Here is an 18,915-nt window from a genome sequence, read left to right as displayed (position 1 = left end):
TGCTATTGGAAGCTGTGAGCGTTTTTTTAATATGCGTAGAGGAATGGTTTGTTCCCACCTTAACGCCAACCGCTTCGTCTTTTGGCAGAGTTCCTGCAAGAATTCATAAAACTGTAGAAATCCGACGACATGTGCTCCTTCCACTTGTTTGACGTTTTAGATTCAAACTTCTGCAGCAGCAGGTTGATAATCATGAATCCTGAGATCTCCTCAGCAATTCCGTATGTCTGCAGCGCTCGCATGTTTAAATTGACAGCATCAGAAACTTCCCGAAGCTTTTTAACAGAAGGCGAGACTACTCTCTTGAGCCCAACAATCTTCTTAATGTGTTCCTAAAAAACAAGTCGTTTGTTATTAAAGCGGTTATGGAGTATACCCAGAGATGCACGATAATTGGCACCGGAGATCGAACCAACGATCGTACCGAATCCAAGGCCTCATCCGCTTGAGTCACAGATTTGAACATTGCTATAAAGTACGAAAATTCGACGTATCCGGATCGGCCAACCTAGGTCCTTTCGGCTCAGGCAGTCGTTCTTTGTAAGCCATGATGATGGTGTTCAAGAGTACCCACTAACTCAGCTTTCAATGATAGTTGAATGAGAATTTTCGCGCAGCTCACTACGAATCTCGTCTGTATCGAACGTCACAACTCATTACGGGCCTTATTGAACTCCTCTCTAATTACTGCCAACACATCAAGGGAAATCTCAATTTCCACGGCGGTCAATTTATCGATTTTGTTGCCCGGGATGGATTCGCCAAGTCTGTGCAATCGATCATATAAAGACAGAAATTTACGCTTATAAAGACTCAGCCTGTTATCAAGCCAGGCTGTCCATGCTAAACGGTGGGCAATGCGACGAAACAACGGAAAATTGAATACCATTTAAGCGAAGATATACAGAAGCAAGAGCGAGAATGAAAGACATGAAAACTCAACAGCCGCCGCTGCAGTTGTGCACAGAATGATAGATTCGACGCTTAAGTTAACGGAATCTCACACGGCCGCACTTGCTTTTTTTATTTTACACCAAATTTATTTGGTAGTTAAACTACACAGCAACGAATGTATTGTTCATTTAACATGTTTTTAAATGAAACGCGATTAAGCAATGTATCTATATCCAGTCGGTTTTACCAATGTTTGAGATACCAAGCTATATATATTTGGCAACTATATCTTTACGAATTGGTATGAAACAATTAGGGTTAACGTTATAATGTTTATTTATACCGGCGGCTTAGTTGGAGCCAAATGCTTGCTCTTTTACCCTGCCAAATAAATATTTATACACGAGACCTATATGCAACCAGCGCGGTGAGAGATTCGCTTAGAACTAAATTGTGCAAAGACGGCAGATCAAAGAAAAAGGCGGCTGCAGAACACCCTTTAAACGAGAGAGTGCAGCAGCGCTGCTGAACGTCAGGGTTTCCAGTACATAGAGGGTTTATTAATGCTTATAAATCTATAATTTAATTATATTCACAAACAGCAGTAATGAAGTTTTTAAGTTAGGATGATTCATGGATGGATGACATGGCTCAATCGACTCGGCTATTGATGCTGATCAAGAATATATATACTTTATGGGGTCGGAAACGATTCCTTCTGGACGTTACACACATCACCTTTTACCACAAATCTAATATACCCCAATACTCATTTTGAGTATCGGGTATAAAAATCGGTTAGGTTCACAACGGAAAAAAAAGTTTAAATTTTGTTTAGTTGTATAGGCGTAGTAGCGTAGGATGATATTTTTTTGGGTGGATTCAGAGCGGGACGATGAGGCTGGAGCACTGGCCTGATTTCTAGGGATAATATAGGGGGGCCTATTATTCTTCTTAGCCTTGTACTCTTTAACAACCAAATGCTCCGAAACAAATTTGGCCTGTCCATCCATCCGTATGCCCGTCCGTCCGACTCGGTTAACGGCTATTTCTCAGAGACTATAAAAGCTAGAGAAATAAAATGTTGTATTCAGACTCCTATGATATCACGTTGAAACACGTTTGTTTCAAAGTTTTGGCACGCACTCTCTCCCACAAAGGACGAAATCTGTGGCATCCACAACTTTGAAGATACGAAAAAACCGAAAACAGAAAGTCATAGAAAATTACCATATCTAGCAGATTGCGGATATCATAAGGTCTGGGGCTAGCCGTGGGACAAAAACTTGGCAGTTTGGTGGGATCATCACCAGTGGGTTGTGCAGTTCTTGTTAACGGCATGACTACAGGCACGAAATATAAAAAAGAACAACGAATTCTGCAAGGATGGAGAAGAAGAACACCGCTTTTGTATTGTTTTTAATTTTTTGTATGCAAATATTTATTAGTTTTGAGCACTGAAATCATTCACATAAAAAACCTAAGTGTCGCAGACTCGTCTTTGACAGATTTGGGTGGCAGTTATAGTTCATTTGGGCTTGCTGTTTTCTATTTTGTCCGTTGGGCGCATCAGCGATATATGTACATAGGTGCCCATTCGTGCATTCATACACAATCATATCTAAAAGTGTGTTCTACTTCTGTCTCTCGACATGCGGCAATAACGCTGACCTTGAGCTCGATCTCGCTTTACAGCTTGAGCTGTGTACTTTGTGCATAAGTGAACAATCTGCACTTCGACAGTGCCCAGTGTAAATATATACATACACATTTTTAGTAAGTAATATATATTTTTTTTAATTATAGGCTAGCTGTGAATAACTTGCAGTACGTTAGCAATGTCCTTGGTATTAAAGATCCCATTCATAAGCAAAAAATTTCACTAAAAGCAATGGATGTAGTGCTCTTTGGGCCACCACGAGGTAAGAAAATAATTTTAAAATACCCGTAACGAAACGTTCAAAATTTTTGGACTGCATTTTTTTAAATGTATGTATAATACGTAATATTTTCATCATACAAATATACCTAATACAGAAACCGGCACCCGTTGGAAGGACTATATATTGGTGACCCTGTTGCTAAGCGCCATTATCGGTTGTTGGTATGCTTACCAGCAAAATAAAAATGCCAAGCGTCACTTACGTCGTATGGCACAGGATATGGAAGGATTGCAGAAAGCCGAACAAAGTCTACAGGAGATGCAGAAGGTTTGTTTATTTGATACAAAGTGTGTGTTGGAAGCTGCCGAGCTTTTTTGGCAGCTCTGATTCCACATTTACAAATTAAAAATGTCTCCGTTTCTAACGTTACAATTTGGGGTTTATTGTTCGATGTTGTTTGTGTCTTTTTGTTAGAAGCCGTGATCATGAAATTAGATTTAGGTGTTAAGCGCATCGACGATGAAGAGGACTGGCAGACTGACCGACTGTAGGATCGAAGGAGTGGTGTATAAGTTATAAGAACGTTACATATGTGTGTGCGCGATAATAGACAACTTAAGAGAGAAGTTCTTTACGTCACTTAAGAGCTTTTAACGGCTGCTGCTTTGAACATTCTCCCCCCGTTGAAAGACCAGGGCTTTTAACAGGGTCTTCAACTGGAAGAACGCACAGCTTGTTGACAGCTAGGCGAGTAGACGAGAACTAGGCATACATTCAAAATACAAAATAAAAAAACCACTACAATTACTAATTACTAGAAAGGTGTGTAAGGATTAGTAATTTAAATAGAGGAAGAGAATTAGTGGTGGATATAATATGGTAGAGGAAATTACAATCCGAGCATAAGACCCTAAATGGTTCATGCAAGGAATAATTCGATCTACAAAGTGGAAGGAACAACGGTGTAAAATTTCTAGTAAGTCTAATAGGTATCGTGAAGTTTATTCGGCTCAACAGATCAGGGCTGTCTATGTCACCCCTGATCAAGTTGTGCATAAAAATCTTACCAAGAATTTTTCTACGGTTAACTAAGGATGGGAGGTTAACTAATAGAAGTCTACTAGAGTAAGGTGGGAGTCTCACCCGCATTCCAGTTAAGGCCCCGCAGAGCAAAGAGTAAAAAAATGTTCTGTACTGATTCTATACGGTCCTGGTGTACTTTGTACTGAGGTCACCATACACAGGAGCCGTATTCTAAGATCGGACAAACAAACGAGGTATAGAGAGTCTTTGTTATATTCCTTCCGTCAAATTCCTTTGACCACCTCTTTATAAAACCATGCACGCCCATGGCCTTATTTACCATAGTAGAAATGTGTTCGGAAAACTTTAACTTGGGGTCTAACATAACACCCAAATCATCCAACAGGGTAATTATCTCAAGAGAACAACCAAACAAGGTGCTAACAAGGGGTTAGAACAATGAAATGTCATAAATTTGCATTTCGAGGTATAAAGGTGTAACAAGTTAGCACAACACCATGACTGAAAGTTATTGAGATCGGATTGCAAGCGAGAATGAAATGAAATGTCCTTGTACTGGACACAGAGTTTAACATCATCCGCACACATACATAAGTACTCGAGAGTATGTTAATACCGAAGGCAAGTGATTAATACAGAGTGTGAAGAGTAAGGGGCCCAGATGGCTGCCCTGTGGTACTCCCGAAGAAACCTTTACTGGTAAAGAGAGGGAGTTTTTGAAGAAGACTCTTTGAGACCTGGAGCGAAGATAGCTAGAAATCCATCTCAGGAGGTAGGGCGGTAAACCCTAAAAGGACAAGTATATGCGCTAAATGGGAATGGTTTACAGAGTCGAATGCTTTGCTAAAGTAAATAACATCCGTCTGTAAGTTACCTTGAAAGGCTTTAATAATGAAAGAGGTAAACTCTAACAAGTTCGTGGTGGTTGATCACCGCCTTATAAATCCATGCTGAGTTGGAGATATAAGTGTCTTGTAGAGGTGTTGCAAATGCGGAGTTTAGAAATAGGGGATAAATCTATAATTTTTTGCATCAGACTTTCTACCTCTTTTATGGAGAGGAATTTTACACGATTCCTTCCACATCGGAGGGAAGCAAGAAGAATCAATGGAAGGTGAATAGTTTAAGCACACACAGGGTCCACACAGTGCCTCGGCGCAGTACTTGAGTGCACACCCTGGATCCCCGTCTGGACGCGGTAAAAACACCACTTTGACTAGTCGAAGATCATGAAGTAAAAAACATTAATTTATCAAGGGACTGAAAATGACGTACGACCTCGGTAAACCGTATGGGTACGGGTGACCATAGTAGCTTTCCGCAGAATAGGTCGTCTGGAAAATTTGGTCAAAAAGATCGGCAATTGCCTGATCATTATTTGCCGACGTATTACAAAATGATAGCGAGGATGGGTGTGCGGACGTTCTACGCTTACTGTTTACGAAGCTGTAAAACTGTTTAGGGTCCTGAGAAAAACGTATCCTGCATCGAGATAGGTAGTTCTTATAGCCTTGAGCATTAAGAAGTGAAAAGTTTGACCGTGCTATTACATAGCGAGAGTGAGAAGTAGGAGAACCCACTTCTTGAAATTTTTTATAAAGTCTTGATTTTAAGTTTTTTAGACTGGATAATTCTTTGGTAAACCAAGTGGGTTTTCCAGAACTAATCGGACAAGAAAGAGGCACACAAGAATCAAAAAATTTGCCAAGAGCATTGTAAAAAATGTTTGTGCCTTTTGTGACATCATTGCACAAGTACAAAGCGGACCAATCAAAATCCCTAATTAGGTTATTAAGCTTCGCAAACTCGGCTTTACGAAAGCAGCGGACCCGTTCAGGTAGTCTACTCGACCGATCCAATTCACTTGGTCCTATATTTAGCAACACCTCGAAAGTAGAATGGTAGGCGTCTTCAGGTATAGTGAGCGGAAGGGCTCGGGTTAACAACACTATGGTCGGATCCGATACAAAGCATAGATCAAGCAATCGACCCAAGGAATTTTTCACATGATTGACTTGAGACAGGGACAGGTCAAGCAAGCCGTCCACAAAGTCATGTCGTGACATGGCCACTAGGTTAGGTTAGGTTAACCCGGACGGCCCTCAGCGGGGCCACGCATAGGCCAATATGGTGGTACTCCTCCACCTGCTATCAGTCTGTGCTCTAGCCTGCTTCTCTAGATCGCCTTGCAGCGTTCTGAGGGAGACAGGCACGTTCTCGGTTCTCCTATTCTACAGCCCGACGCCTTCCTTAGCTAGTACGTCCGCCGCTTCGTTTCCTTCGATGCCCTGGTGGCTGGGAACCCAATAGATCCGCACTGTCTCGCCAAGACACTTCTGGAACTGACCGCGGACGACTGCATGGATCTTATCGCCGCTTGGCTGTCGACGAATAGGTTGACCGCATCGTGTGCTCGTTCTGTGAGGAGAGCGGCCTCCGCTGCTTTCCCGATGGCAAAAACTTCTGCCTGGAATATGCTGCATTGGTCCGGTAGCTTATACGACAGCCTTATCTCAGGGTCTGTACAGTATAGGCCCGCTCCTACTCCTCCGTCCATCTTGGAGCCGTCTTTGTATATATTGATGTCCTCAGTTTGGTCCCTTCCAATTTTCCAGTCTTCAGGTCCCAAAGATGTAGTTGTTTTGACGTCAGGGCAAGTTTGGGGGGTCATGTAATCAGTTGATCTGGTCATTTCCCTGCCGATTGAACTATGCCCGTATCCTTGTATCGATAGGTTTCCTGATGCTATAAGGCGTTGTGCTGCCTCTTCCGCAATCAGGCGAGCGTGAATTTCCAGGGGGTCGATTCCGAGTACAGTTTCGAATTCTTTTGTTGGGGTTGACCTCAGCGCCCCTGTAATACAGAGCAGAGCCTGTCGCCGAGTCTTTTCCATAAGCTTATGGTATGTCTTCTTTTCAGTAGCCTGCCACCACAGCAGGGTTGGTCGCACCACCGAGATGTAGATCCAGTGCATTAGAGCAGGTGACAGGCCCCATGTGCTGCTGAGCATCTTCTTGGATGCATAAAGCGCAATGGTAGCCTTCTTCACCCTTTCCACTACATTGGGACTCCATACTTCATACTGAGTCCTACCTCTTCCGCCCACTCACGTATCTCCCTGAGTGTACGTTCCATTAAGGAGCTGAGGGTCGATGGACATACACCCGTAATAAGTATGCTTATGTCGTCTGCATAAGCTGTTATTTTTGGGGCCTTCCTTTCAAATCTCTTAATGAGGTCGTCGACCAACAAATTCCACAGTAGTGGCGACAGGACTCCACCTTGAGGTGTGCCTCTGTGTGCCCCCTTTACCATGGAAGCAGTGCCCCACTCCGATTGCACCCGTCTACAACTTAGGAGGTTTTTGATCCAGACGTTGATTGCAGGGTGTATGTTATTCGCTTCTAGGCGACTTGTTATTGCGGTTATGGCCACGTTGTTGAATGCTCCTGAGATGTCCACAAATGCTCCCAAAGCATACTTTTTGTTGTGAAGGGCGCTCTCGATGGTGGCTACTAGCGAGTGTAGTGCCGTCTCCACTGATTTCCCTTTAGTGTAGGCGTGTTGGTTTGTTGACATCAGTCCCTCTACCTCATTCCTGATGTGCAAATCCAACAGCTTTTTTAGTGTTTTTAGTATAAAGGAGGTAAGGCTTATCGGTCTGTAATCCTTGGGACTCACGTGGCTGCACTTTCCTGCCTTAGGGAGGAAGACAACTCTCGAGGTTCTCCATTGGATGGGGATATAGCCCGTACTTAGGCATGCTGAGTATATTGCGAAGAGCCATGGGGCAGTAACCTCTTTGATCAACTGCATAATGGCTGGGAATATCCCGTCCAGTCCTGGTGCTTTTATGCCCGCGAAGGAGTCTATGGCCCAGTGGATTCTCTTAGTGGTTAACAGACTTATTGGGGGGTGCTGTTCCTCAGTTGCTAGGTCCTGATGCTCCTTGGCGTCAGTGACCTCGGTGCATCCAGGGAAGTGCGCCTTCATTAGTGCTGTTAGGGCTTCTTTACTGCCTTACGTATTTCCTTCTTGTAGCTCCTAAGTAGGATTTTATATTCCTCATTGACAATCTCTTCGTTCGCTTGTTTGGCGATCTTGAAGAATTCCTTGAGGTTGTTCCTTTGGAGAGAGAGATCTCGGTTCCACCAGAGTGGCTTGGACCTCCTCTTCGTTCTCGAGGGTTTGCACGATGCATGGTAGGCGTTCAGTAACTCGTTGGATAGGGTCTTTTGGGACTTCTCTATATCCTCCGCGGATTTCACTGAGCCCGGATTCGCAAGCTTCGAAGTAACTGTCTTTTTAAACTTTGCCCAGTTTGTGTTCCGGGGGTTTCTATAGACTGTTGTCTTCGAAGGGTGCTTGAATTCGCACTTGAACTGAATGTACTTATGTTCTGAGAAGGATGGTCTTTCGAGGACCCTCCAGCTAGATACCGTAGTACTGTTTCCCGTTGCAAGTGTTAGGTCTAGCACGTTGGATGAGGTCGGACCTACGAAGGTGTGCTCCTCCCCATCTTTTGCTATATATAGATTAGTTGCTAGTAAAAAGTCTAAAAGTGACTCACCTCTGTCATTGATGTAGGCGTCCGTCCCGATGACGAGTTGATAGTTTTTGGTGCCGGCTTCTGTCACCAGGCTCCAGAGTTCGTCGGGTGGTGCGGGTCTGTCTTGAGCCATGTAGCAGGAAGCCACCAGAAGGCGCTTTTCCTCACTTTCCAGCATCACAACCGTCAGGTCATCCGTGCTGTAATGAGACATAAGGTAAGCATGGATTCCCTTTCGTACGAGTACGACGGTTCTGTTCCTGCTTACCGATGTTGAGTAGAATAGGTTATGATTTGAGGACTTTAGTCCGACTTTAGACTTTAGTCAGCGTCAGGTCACCGTCTTCCTCTTCTTCGTCTTCAAGCGCAAGACCCTGGGCGGCCTCCACGATGGACTCGAGACCTAAGTCCTTTTCCACCTCGCCTGCCTGCAGGGTATGCGCGTCCTTTTCCTCAGGGTGGCGCTTTTTGAGGCGCAGGTAGACGCTACCCATGCCCTTCCCGAACTTGGGGTATAGCAGATCCTCTGCTTCCTTGTTTATTTGGAGGATCACACATTGGCCCCCATCCTTGGGTAGTGGGCTACCAATGTGTAGGATCCTCCAATCGGCCGTTGGCACGTCCGCGTTTTGCCGCTGAAGGAGCTTCAGCGCTCGGTCCCCCTGGATTGTGATCGGGAGGAGTACCTTCGCCTTAGGCTTGGACGGGATAAGCTCCCGGTCCACAACCTCCAGCTTGGCCCCCTCCCACATCGCCTCCAGTTGGCAGACCGTACGCGTCAGCCACCTTAGGGTTGGATCATCATTGCACTTCAGGATCTTAACCCCATTTAGCCACCCAGCACCATCGAACGTGGGCATTGGGGCCGCGGGGTCTTCCTCCATCTGTGCAAAAACTGCGTCGACGAGACGCGCGTGCACCAGCTTCCACTGTGCCGCTGACATCTTGCCGTTTTCCTCGCTGCGGTCGATGAGTGCCACGGTCAGATGTCGTTTGGTCACATCGCTGACCTTCGCTTTTGGCTTCGTTGGCTTCTTGGTCGCTTTCGGTGGAGGGGCTGCACTCTTGTGCCCGCGTTGCCGCTTGCTCGCTGGAGTGTCCGTAATGGCACTCTCAGTCGAGCGTTGCCTCTTGGTGGCCATCATCTCCTCCACCTTATTGGCATATTCGCCATTCGACGCCTTCATCTGTGGCATCTGAGCATAATGTAGCCGACCCTCCTCTACTCTCTGCTCGACCCAGGCTAGCTTGACCTTCTCCTCCTGGGAGATGTCTGCTTTACCTTGCAGCCGGCTTTTGATGTTGAGGGCCGCTTTGTATTGCGCTTTGGCCTTCATCCCCTCCTTGGAACGATTCGGCCCTTCCCTACGCAGGGAGCTGGTGCCTGGTTCCGGCGAGCGGAGAAGGCTCTCTTCATCCGTCCTGCTTAGAGAGAGCACGCTCTCCAGATCCGTGTCTGTATCGACTACGGAATCTGTGCGGCTCAACATGCAGTCTACGGAGTGAGTTGTTTTTGTTGTTGTTGTTGTGGCAGTAGCTTTACAACTGACCTGGCCTGCTCCCGCCAAGTCTGAGGTGTGACCGCTGGCGACACGCAGAGAGGACTGCTCCTCCCCGTGCCCGCCGGTGGTAGCAGTCACGCTTTCCACCGACGTTTGGGTTGACATCCCAACACGTGCTTGCTCCTTCTTCGACTCCATAGTTGGCCCGAGGGTCCATACTGGTTAATATTTTTCGGGGGGACCACCCCCTAGCGTTTTAGGCCTGACCGCCAGGCACCTCTAGCCATGGCCCTGGTTCGGTTCCCCCGACTTTGAATCGGGAAGACGCCGAACCATAGCCTTAGCTAGACACTGCATTACCCCGGACAGAGCAAGCGACAGTGCATTACCCTTGTCCGGGGTAATGCAGTGTCCATTGCCCAACCGGCACCCTCGTGGAAGGTTCAGCTAGAGGATTTTCGACAGCCGGCCACTAGGATACTAGACTCGTTTACCGAAGACCAAACAGTTCCTGGCAAATTGAAGTCACCACGAACTATCATGAGATCTTTATCAGATAGCGAGGAAGAAACAGCGGTTAAAGCGGACAAGTGCTGCTCATAAATTGAAATATCCGAAGAAGGTGGAATATATGAGGAAGTAATGAATATAGCGAAAGCGGGAAGAATCAGTTTTACAAACAGGAATTCCAGTTCCTGTTGAACTTGCACTGAGAAGTGTTCCGACGTGAAGTAAGAGTCCACTGCAATTAGAACCCCCCCCTGCACGTCGAGACGAACGGTCCTTTCTAAAAGTTGTGTACCGACCTGCCAAAACCTCGGAACTAAGAATGTCCGGCTTTAACCAGGTTTCAGTAAACACAATAACGTGGGAAGCAAATGCAACACTATCCCGGAAAAGAATGCTGAGCTTACTACGCAATCCTCTTACATTCTGATAGGTTACTAAAAGAGAAGTTAGTTTTTTGGAAGGGTGGCTATCTCTCTGGCATAAGAGAAGTTGAATTTCTCCACCTTCTGTCCAATCTGGTGATTGCATCTTCGCTTAGCGATGGACTTTTTATGCGTTCCTCAGCAACCCGGCCCCCCCTGAAACAAAGATTCGGAACGGGGCAATACCGCGATTTTAGTAATTGGTCGGGTTAATTCTCCAGATGCGGTCTTGAGCTTGACAGCTCGAATCAGTTCGTCCTTTCCTGGATAGGCTTCTATAACTCGTGCAATGTGCCATCAATCCGGTGGGCTGTTGGACTCCTTAAAAAGCGCAACGTCCCCGATCGAGATATTAGGGATTGACGTGGTCCACTTTGGACGCTGTTGCAGAGTGGTCAGGTACTCCTGATGCCATTGTTTCCAGAAGCCTTGGTACATGGACTGGATACTCTGCCAGTACCCCAATCGACCCACAGTAATGTGACCCAAGTCAGCCTCCGGTATGGTGGTGAATGGTCGTCCAATTAAGAAGTGAGCCGGCGATAAATAGTTGACCTCAGTATCCGGTGTGTAGCAAAGAGGACGTGAGTTGACCACTGCGCTGACTTGCGCAAGTAGGGTACGCATCTGCTCAAATATAAGCATTGAGGTTCCGACGACTCGTCGAAGGTGCAGTTGAACAGATCGAACTGCCGATTCCCATTTTCCACCCCAATGAGGTGAACCAGGCGGAATGAATACCCATTGTATGCCGTCATCCGCCAGGGTATGAGTAACCAGGTCGGTGTGTTGCTGTGACGCCAGTAGGGTTTGCATTTCATCGAGTGAGCGTTTCGCGCCGATGCAATTTGTGCCGTTGTCACTGTAGATTTTGACACACTTGCCACGTAGAGATATGAAGCGCCGCAGTGCAGCCAGGAACGTTTCAGTGGCGAGATCCGTGGCAAGTTCCAAATGTATTGCCGATGTGACCAGGAAAACGAATAGGCATATACACACTTGATCATAATAATAGGTACACCTTGAAGCTTTTCATTAATAATTAGTTTTATCGTACTTTAAGTGTTGAAAACAAAATTTTGTTTGGTATGTTTTATTTGTCAATGTATTGCAGTTCCGTGAAAAAAAAATGAAACAGGGAAACCGCCGAATAACAGAGCTTTAAGCGAAATTGCGAGTTGACATCACATTATGGCTGATCAACATAATAGGTACAGTGTCAGTAAATTTTGAATATCAAGTGAATAATTTGGAAATTCTTGACTTTTTGGCAATTAAACATCCATTTCATTTAACAACAGTCTAAATATAAACAAATAATTATTTTTTTCTTACAAGAATAGGCCGAAAGTCTTATTGTACTGCCCAATTGGCTCTTAGTCTGGAAAAATAAGGCCAATCTCTTCGGGCCATTGCCAGATTAATGAAAAGGTCTCATAATTTTGTTACAATGCTTTAAAAATTAAAACCTAGTCAGGAAACTCGCGGAAAGCCACGGAAAACAACCATAACACTTGACCACTACATACTTTTCTTTGAGGAATAAGGACCCATTTAAGTCGTCAAAGGCTATTGCATCAGAAATTGCACTAGAAGTTAGTGCTCCAACAATCCGTATACGGCTACAACAAGCCAGCCCTCCAAGGAGAATAAAAAGAAAGGTCCCACTTACGCGTCAAAAAAATCTAGCCATGGGGCAAACTTTTGCTAAAGATCATAAAGACTGCGCAGGATGCGCCGGAGAGAAAAAGTGGAGAAGCCTTTTATGGAGCGACGAAACTAAAATAAATTTATTAGGGAATGAATGTGAAAGCAATGTAGGAAGCCCTAAACGAAAGAATTTTGATCCATGTTTCAAGCAAAAAATTTCTCAAACATGGAGGTGCCAGCTAAAGACATGGGGCTGCTCATCTTGGTACGGCGTAGGTCCATTTTTCCTGACAACGAACAGAATGGACGCTGAGCAATACAAATCCAGATTGCAGACAGTTATGCTACCTTATGCTGAAGAAAACATGAGTTTCCATTGGGTATTTAAGTAATATAACGACCCAAGGCACACATCTAAGCTTTTGACCAACTTTTTTGAGGACCAAACAATATACGTTTTAAAGTGGCTTCCTAAATTTTCCGACTTAAATCCAATCGAAAACTTGTGGGGAGATTTACGAAACAAAATTAGCTATGTTTTCATTTTCAAATAATCAAAAATTATGCGAGGGCGTCCAAAAATTGAGGTATGAGACACCTGCCAGACGCTTATTACAAGTACGCCAAAAATAATTATAAAGGTGACAAAAAATCAAGGTGGATACATCGGATATTAACTATAAACCCCACTTAGGCAACAAAAAAATAATATGTATCTCTGTGTCGTAATCCAGCCTTAATTGATCGTATGAGTCGGCTCAGAAGAAGTGCTCCGCAAAGCTCCAGGCGTGGCAAGGATTGCTGCTTGAGTGGAGCCACCCTTGTTTTTGCAGCCACTAAAGATACGGACACAGAGCCGTCGTCGTGTATTACTCTGCTGTAAACTACAGCAGCGTATGCCTTGATAGAAGCATCGGAGGATCCGTGCAACTCGATGTTGTCCGCGTCGTTGACAACCAAACGTGGTAGTTGAAACTGCTGCAATGTGTCGAGCCGCTAGGAATGGCGTACATGAAGTTCCGTAGGTGACGGTACATAGTTGAAAGTGCTTGATTGAATCGGTTGGATCTTCCCTCCAAACGATTCTCTGAAAATCTCGATGCTTATTGCAGACCTATATTTGGCGGAACATTTTCACAATATCCGCTGAGAATTCGAATTTGTACATTCTGAAGCGCAGGCACACAGCAAACGGATAGCGTTGAATGCTCGGCCCTGTAAAGAAAGTGTCGTTCAAAGTCTTACCATTGGCGTGGCGGAATGACCCGTCGAAAACTACTCGGAGTTTTCGACCCAACACAGGGTGGTGTGGCATGTAGAAATGTTGCCCAGAGATGATTTCTTCCGTTGGCAGTTGTCGCATGTGTCCCATGTGTGATATTCTCGCATGAAATGTATGTATTTTATTTGTAGCTGCTCATTCTGTTGCAAGCGACGTTCAACTGTTTTGAAACGCTTGAGAGCTCCTTGTAGAGTATCTCCAAATTCAGGGAGTGTGGTGTGGAATGGAAGCTCCACGATATATTTCCCATTTTCATCGCGAGTGTGTGTGGTGAGAAAGTGTTTCTCGACCTGTTCATCTTCGGGTTCAAGTTTGGTCGTGCAGTCGACGGTTCTCCAGCTCCCAAAACTTCTGGAGCGAAGCATCTATATCCAATGTTGTTATTAGTGAAATTGCGTTGCTTGCTTGGGGTGTCATGAGTGCCTTAATAACCCATCCAAAAACTGATGAAATTGCGATAAGATTGCCCTTGCTGTCATACATCTTCCTTCCTGTAAATGTAAACACAAACACGGCAGATGCCGAAAAATTAGAATTTAAATAAAAAATGTTTAAACACAAATCAAAAGTCATGCACTCGCGGAATAGAATAGATTTCTAGATTGTAGGCTGGTTAGGAAGTTAGTTAAAGTTAATTAATTATGAAAACACCGGTTGTTTATGCAAAACAAAGGGAAATATGCAAAAGAGAACGAACGAGTGGTTACAGGTGGGATCTTCAGGATGGCAACTCGTACAGCGCCATAAGCTCCAGCGATGACCTTGATAACCCGCGCGAAGGGCCACATCAACGGCGGCAAGTTTTCAGTCTTTATGCAAACGACATCGTTGACTTGGATCGAGGATTGTGGTGTGCGCCATTTGGCACGTTGTTAAAGTAAAGTCAGGTACTCCTGACTCCAACGTTTCCAAAAAATCTGCTAGGCACAGGCGAATTGCTGCCAGTGATCGAGTGGATTGAAGTTAAGACCCGTAACGTCTGGATTTGACACACCAATGTCCGCAGCTCGTCGAATCCAAAAAGTGACGATCCCAACGTGCGATAGAAATGCTGTTTGTCTTCACTGCTGCCTCCCACAAGCCGCCGAAATGCGGCGAGCGAGGCGGTAAGAATCTCCAAACAAAGCCATTGTTGATGCGACTGCGCTCATCTGGCTTGTACTAGAAGGGACCGCAGTGGTCAGTTTTCATGCCGCCGATGGGCCAAAACTGTAAGCGAATCACTCCAAGTAGCGACTGCGGACCAGCGAGGTGATGATTCCGATTGAAGTGCGTAATGATGGCGAACGCCAATGGATGATCCCTGGGAAAAATGATTGGGTGGCGTGCATCGAAGTCGAGAGTTGAGTGCCGCAGGCGGCCACCAACACGAATTAGACCAAAGTCATCTATGAAAGGCGAAAGCACGATGATTCTGCTGGAAGCCTCGACGCAGTTCACTTTCCGCATAGCCACGTACTCAGGATACCGGTGGGCTCGTTGAACGATGCGACATAATAAATGCGATTCTTTGCGAAGGTCCTAAGATGAGAGATCCGGTGACTTCGTCCTATCGATGAACTTTTGAACGAAGCCAAAGATGCGCATCATCTCTAAATGAGTTGATGTGCTTAAACGAAAATTTACGAAAACGGATGAGAGCGTGAAATATCTTGGCTTAAAAGGTGGGACTAGACATAAGCAGATCATTTAACGAAAGACCAGATGGAGTAGCTGCAGAGTCGTCGAACACGACCCTCAGCTTTGTTGTGGAGCTGTCCTCTTTGATGACGCCATGATGTGGCAAGAAATATTATCACTTGTGCCTATCTTCCTTGGGCACCAGAGACAAATGATCAAGGGACAGGTATTCCTTTATAAATGCCGAATATTTGTCATAAATATCTGGATTACGCTCGAACTTGCGCTCGAAATATTCCAGGCCCCGTCACCAGATAGAATCCATTCGAGGTGTGTCTTCTGCAGCAACGGTAATCCAGGTCCACACACACAGCAACTCAAAGAAAAGTCCGGCTCCGATGAGCAGATCAATCCACTGCGGCTTGTGGAACGAAGGGTAAGCAAGCTAGATATTTAAAGGTATAGGCCAATTAGCATTACTAATTGAGATGCAAGTGATGCTAGTGGTGAAATCTAAGCGACTTAGTTTTGCGCAGTTGAAGCTGATTAGCTAGACGAGTAGTTACGAAATGCAATTGCGAGCCCGAGTCCAACAGTGCGCGACATGGCATGAAAGTTCCAGCGCTGTTTTTGACGAGATCGACGACGGTGGCTAACAGAATAGGCTCAGACGGACGCTGGGATATATCAGCTTGTGGCGAGGAGGGTTATAATGCCACCATGGCGGTATGATTTGGCTGTGGCCCAATTGAAGAAACAGCATGAAATATCTCTGTTGGTCGAAGGAAATACAGAAGAGTGTGGTGCTGCGATTGGCAAGTACGGCAGGGACCTGATTTACAATCTTTCACGGGATAACCCTTTTGTAGGCAATTGACGCATAACAAGAGCCTCTTTGCTTCCTTGTGACGATAGAGTTTTGAACCGTTGACAATTGACAATCATATGATTCGTGCCGACTTGCCAACCTGACCATCTTGCCCTTGCATGGAGTGATGAATGCCTTCAAGGATACGACATCTTTGTTCCAGAAAAGCAGATAATTTCTAGCAGGATGGAAGATCATGATTCGACGAAGCTGCTTCCCATTTAACTTGAGGCTCCCGGTCCAAATTCTGTCAGAGTGCGTAGAAAATAACACAATCAGCTATTTCCTCCTTAGTTGCCAGCGCTTCCAACGCGCGAAAGCTGTGTGGTGTCTCTAATGTGTGCCTGTAGAATGAGACGTTTATTAGCAAATCTATTTTTGAGAATATCTAATGCTGTGTTGTAATTAGCTTCGCTCATCTCCAACGGACTAATGATGTCCAACGCCGCTCCGCAGAAACAGGACCGCAAATGCTGTAACTTCTCGATAGAAGTCAGCTCAGCTTCACTATCAATAACAGCGGTGAACATAGAATAGAAACTTGTCCGCTCTGTGTATGCTACATAGTGGATTGGGATTCACTTGGGTTCATTTGAAACGTGATACAATGCGTGGGTTGGGAACTCTTGCCCAACTCACGCTGAGTTGCGAACAAGCGAACGAGTTCAAATTCAAGAGAGAGATATGTGCAGCCTGTCACGAGAGCTGACTAAGAGCGAAGAAAACAAACGGACCACGCTTAGAACTCTATACCACGGTTGGCCACAACGATCTTTGCTAAGCTATTTTTCGGGAAATTCTACGTTAAACTTTTGAATTTTACTTAACGAACTGCATGAACACCTCTAACACACGGCAAGTCTACGGCGATCACGTCGGGGTCACTAAAATGTTGTAAGCTGTAGAGCTTTTTCGGCAACTCTGACTCCACATTTACAAATTAAAAATTTCTCCATTGTTAAGGTTATAATTTTGAGTTTATTGTTCGATGTTTTTTCTGTCTTTTTGTTAGAAGCCGTGGCCATGAACTTAGATTTAGGTGTTAGGCGCTTCGACGATGAAGAGGACTGGCAGACTTACTGACTGAAGGATCGAAGGAGTGGAGTATAAGTTATAAGAACGTTACATATGTGTGTGCGTGTATACACTGCGAGAGTACATGCAATGAGCGCGATAATAGAAAACTTAAGAGAGAAGTTCTTGACGTTACTCAAGAGCTTTTAACGGCTGCTGCTCCGAACAGTGTGCTAAATAATTTTTTCAATATTGCAGGAGCTGGAACGAGCTAGAATGGAGCAAGAAAATGTAGCAACGGAAAAAATGGATCTTGAACGGCGTCTTAAAGAGGCCCCCTCTCTGAGCTCATCAAACTCAGACTTAGAAGTGTTGCAGTTGAAAAAAGAAATTGAAATGCTGCGAAATGAATTGTCACGGGCCGAGTTCGAATTGGTTGATAACTGCTGGGCCCCACCTCCGCAGCTTCAATCATGGCTGCAATACACATATGAATTAGAAAGTAAGAATCATCAAAAAAAGCGTGCTTCTGCAGAGAAACAGCTTCAGTCAGCAAGAGAGGCATGTGAAAAATTGCGCAAAAAACGCTCGAGTTTGGTTGGAGCATTTGTGTCTACTCACGGGAAAAGTATTGATGACGTTGATCGTTCAATTGTTGAGGCACGCAATGCCCTAGGAGAAGTAACAAACGAACTACAAGAACGCCTGCATCGCTGGAAACAAATCGAGACGTGCCTTGGAATAAACATTGTTAATAACAATGGATTGTCGTATTTGGAAAATGTACTGTATGGTCGTAATGGAGGCTTACAAGGTTCGATTGGTGTAAGTGGTGCAAAAGGCTCAAGAAGTACGTATATATATTTTTTTAAATTTTATTCGGTACTAATCCGATAGGTATCGTTAATATTTATTGTTTGTTATAACAGCACGAATTACTAGCAGTACTGATGACCTAGATGACGAGTCTGTGCAAGGTAAGCTGAACTTTGAGAACTTTTCACTGCTCGCAACGGAATAAACCTGCTGCGTCCGATTGCCACAGGCAAAACAATACAGCGCAAACAAACTGACAACTTACAAAAAGTAAGAAACAGACCAGGATTGCCCTTTATTTTTCGAGTCTCACTGAAATTGTTTAGAAATAAGTGATTCTATGTTAATGAAGGTCTTGTATTAACGATTATGTATAAAATTGTAATATAAATTTGTATCTTATCATTGATGTAGCTAAAATGGCATCTATTATGTTATATACAAACATTTTTCAAACAGAAGCGAAAAAGGACGTGATATACTTTAAACTGTTATGCACGTATTGAATGTACTTACAGATAAATAATTTATATTAATCCAAATTTGTTACAAAAACTAAATGCTAATCTTTTTTAATGGCTTGCCGCTTTTTGCTGTACTTTCCATAGCTTTGCAGAGAGAATAAAAATTGAAAAATTGGTCAGTTTGGTCGGTATTTTTTCGAAATTTTGACTTTAAAAAGTCGAAATAAATTAGTTAATTTTTTGTATATTTTATTCGTATAGGCTGGTTTATATAGGGGATACTTTAGATGAAACGAGCATCTGTGAACAACATTGTGTTCTTTTTATTTTTTTGATCACATTTCAATAAAAAATGGAAATGTGCGAGGTTTAGTCAAATGACTGCAGCTTAGCCGTT

General features: G+C 44.4%; 1 protein-coding gene across 1 annotated transcript in view; it reads left to right on the top strand.

Annotated features, from left to right (window-relative positions):
* LOC6603397 (stromal interaction molecule homolog) overlaps positions 1-18,614 on the top strand; it is a 183,999-nt gene extending 165,385 nt beyond the window's left edge. Inside the window, exons 4-7 of the mRNA XM_026991665.1 lie at positions 2,701-2,816; positions 2,932-3,104; positions 17,497-18,088; positions 18,168-18,614. Of these exons, the coding sequence (XP_026847466.1) occupies positions 2,701-2,816; positions 2,932-3,104; positions 17,497-18,088; positions 18,168-18,259 (973 nt within the window). The 3' untranslated portion in view covers positions 18,260-18,614. The remainder of the gene's footprint in view (positions 1-2,700; positions 2,817-2,931; positions 3,105-17,496; positions 18,089-18,167) is intronic.
* The last annotated feature ends 301 nt before the right edge of the window (positions 18,615-18,915 follow it).

The sequence above is a fragment of the Drosophila persimilis genome, unplaced genomic scaffold (assembly GCF_003286085.1).
Source record: "Drosophila persimilis strain 14011-0111.01,24,50 unplaced genomic scaffold, DperRS2 tig00000677-arrow-arrow-pilon, whole genome shotgun sequence".
In the NCBI taxonomy this organism is placed as follows: Eukaryota; Metazoa; Arthropoda; class Insecta; order Diptera; family Drosophilidae; genus Drosophila; species Drosophila persimilis.
Note: the sequence above shows the minus strand (reverse complement) of the source record. Positions and strands in the feature narration are given on the sequence as shown.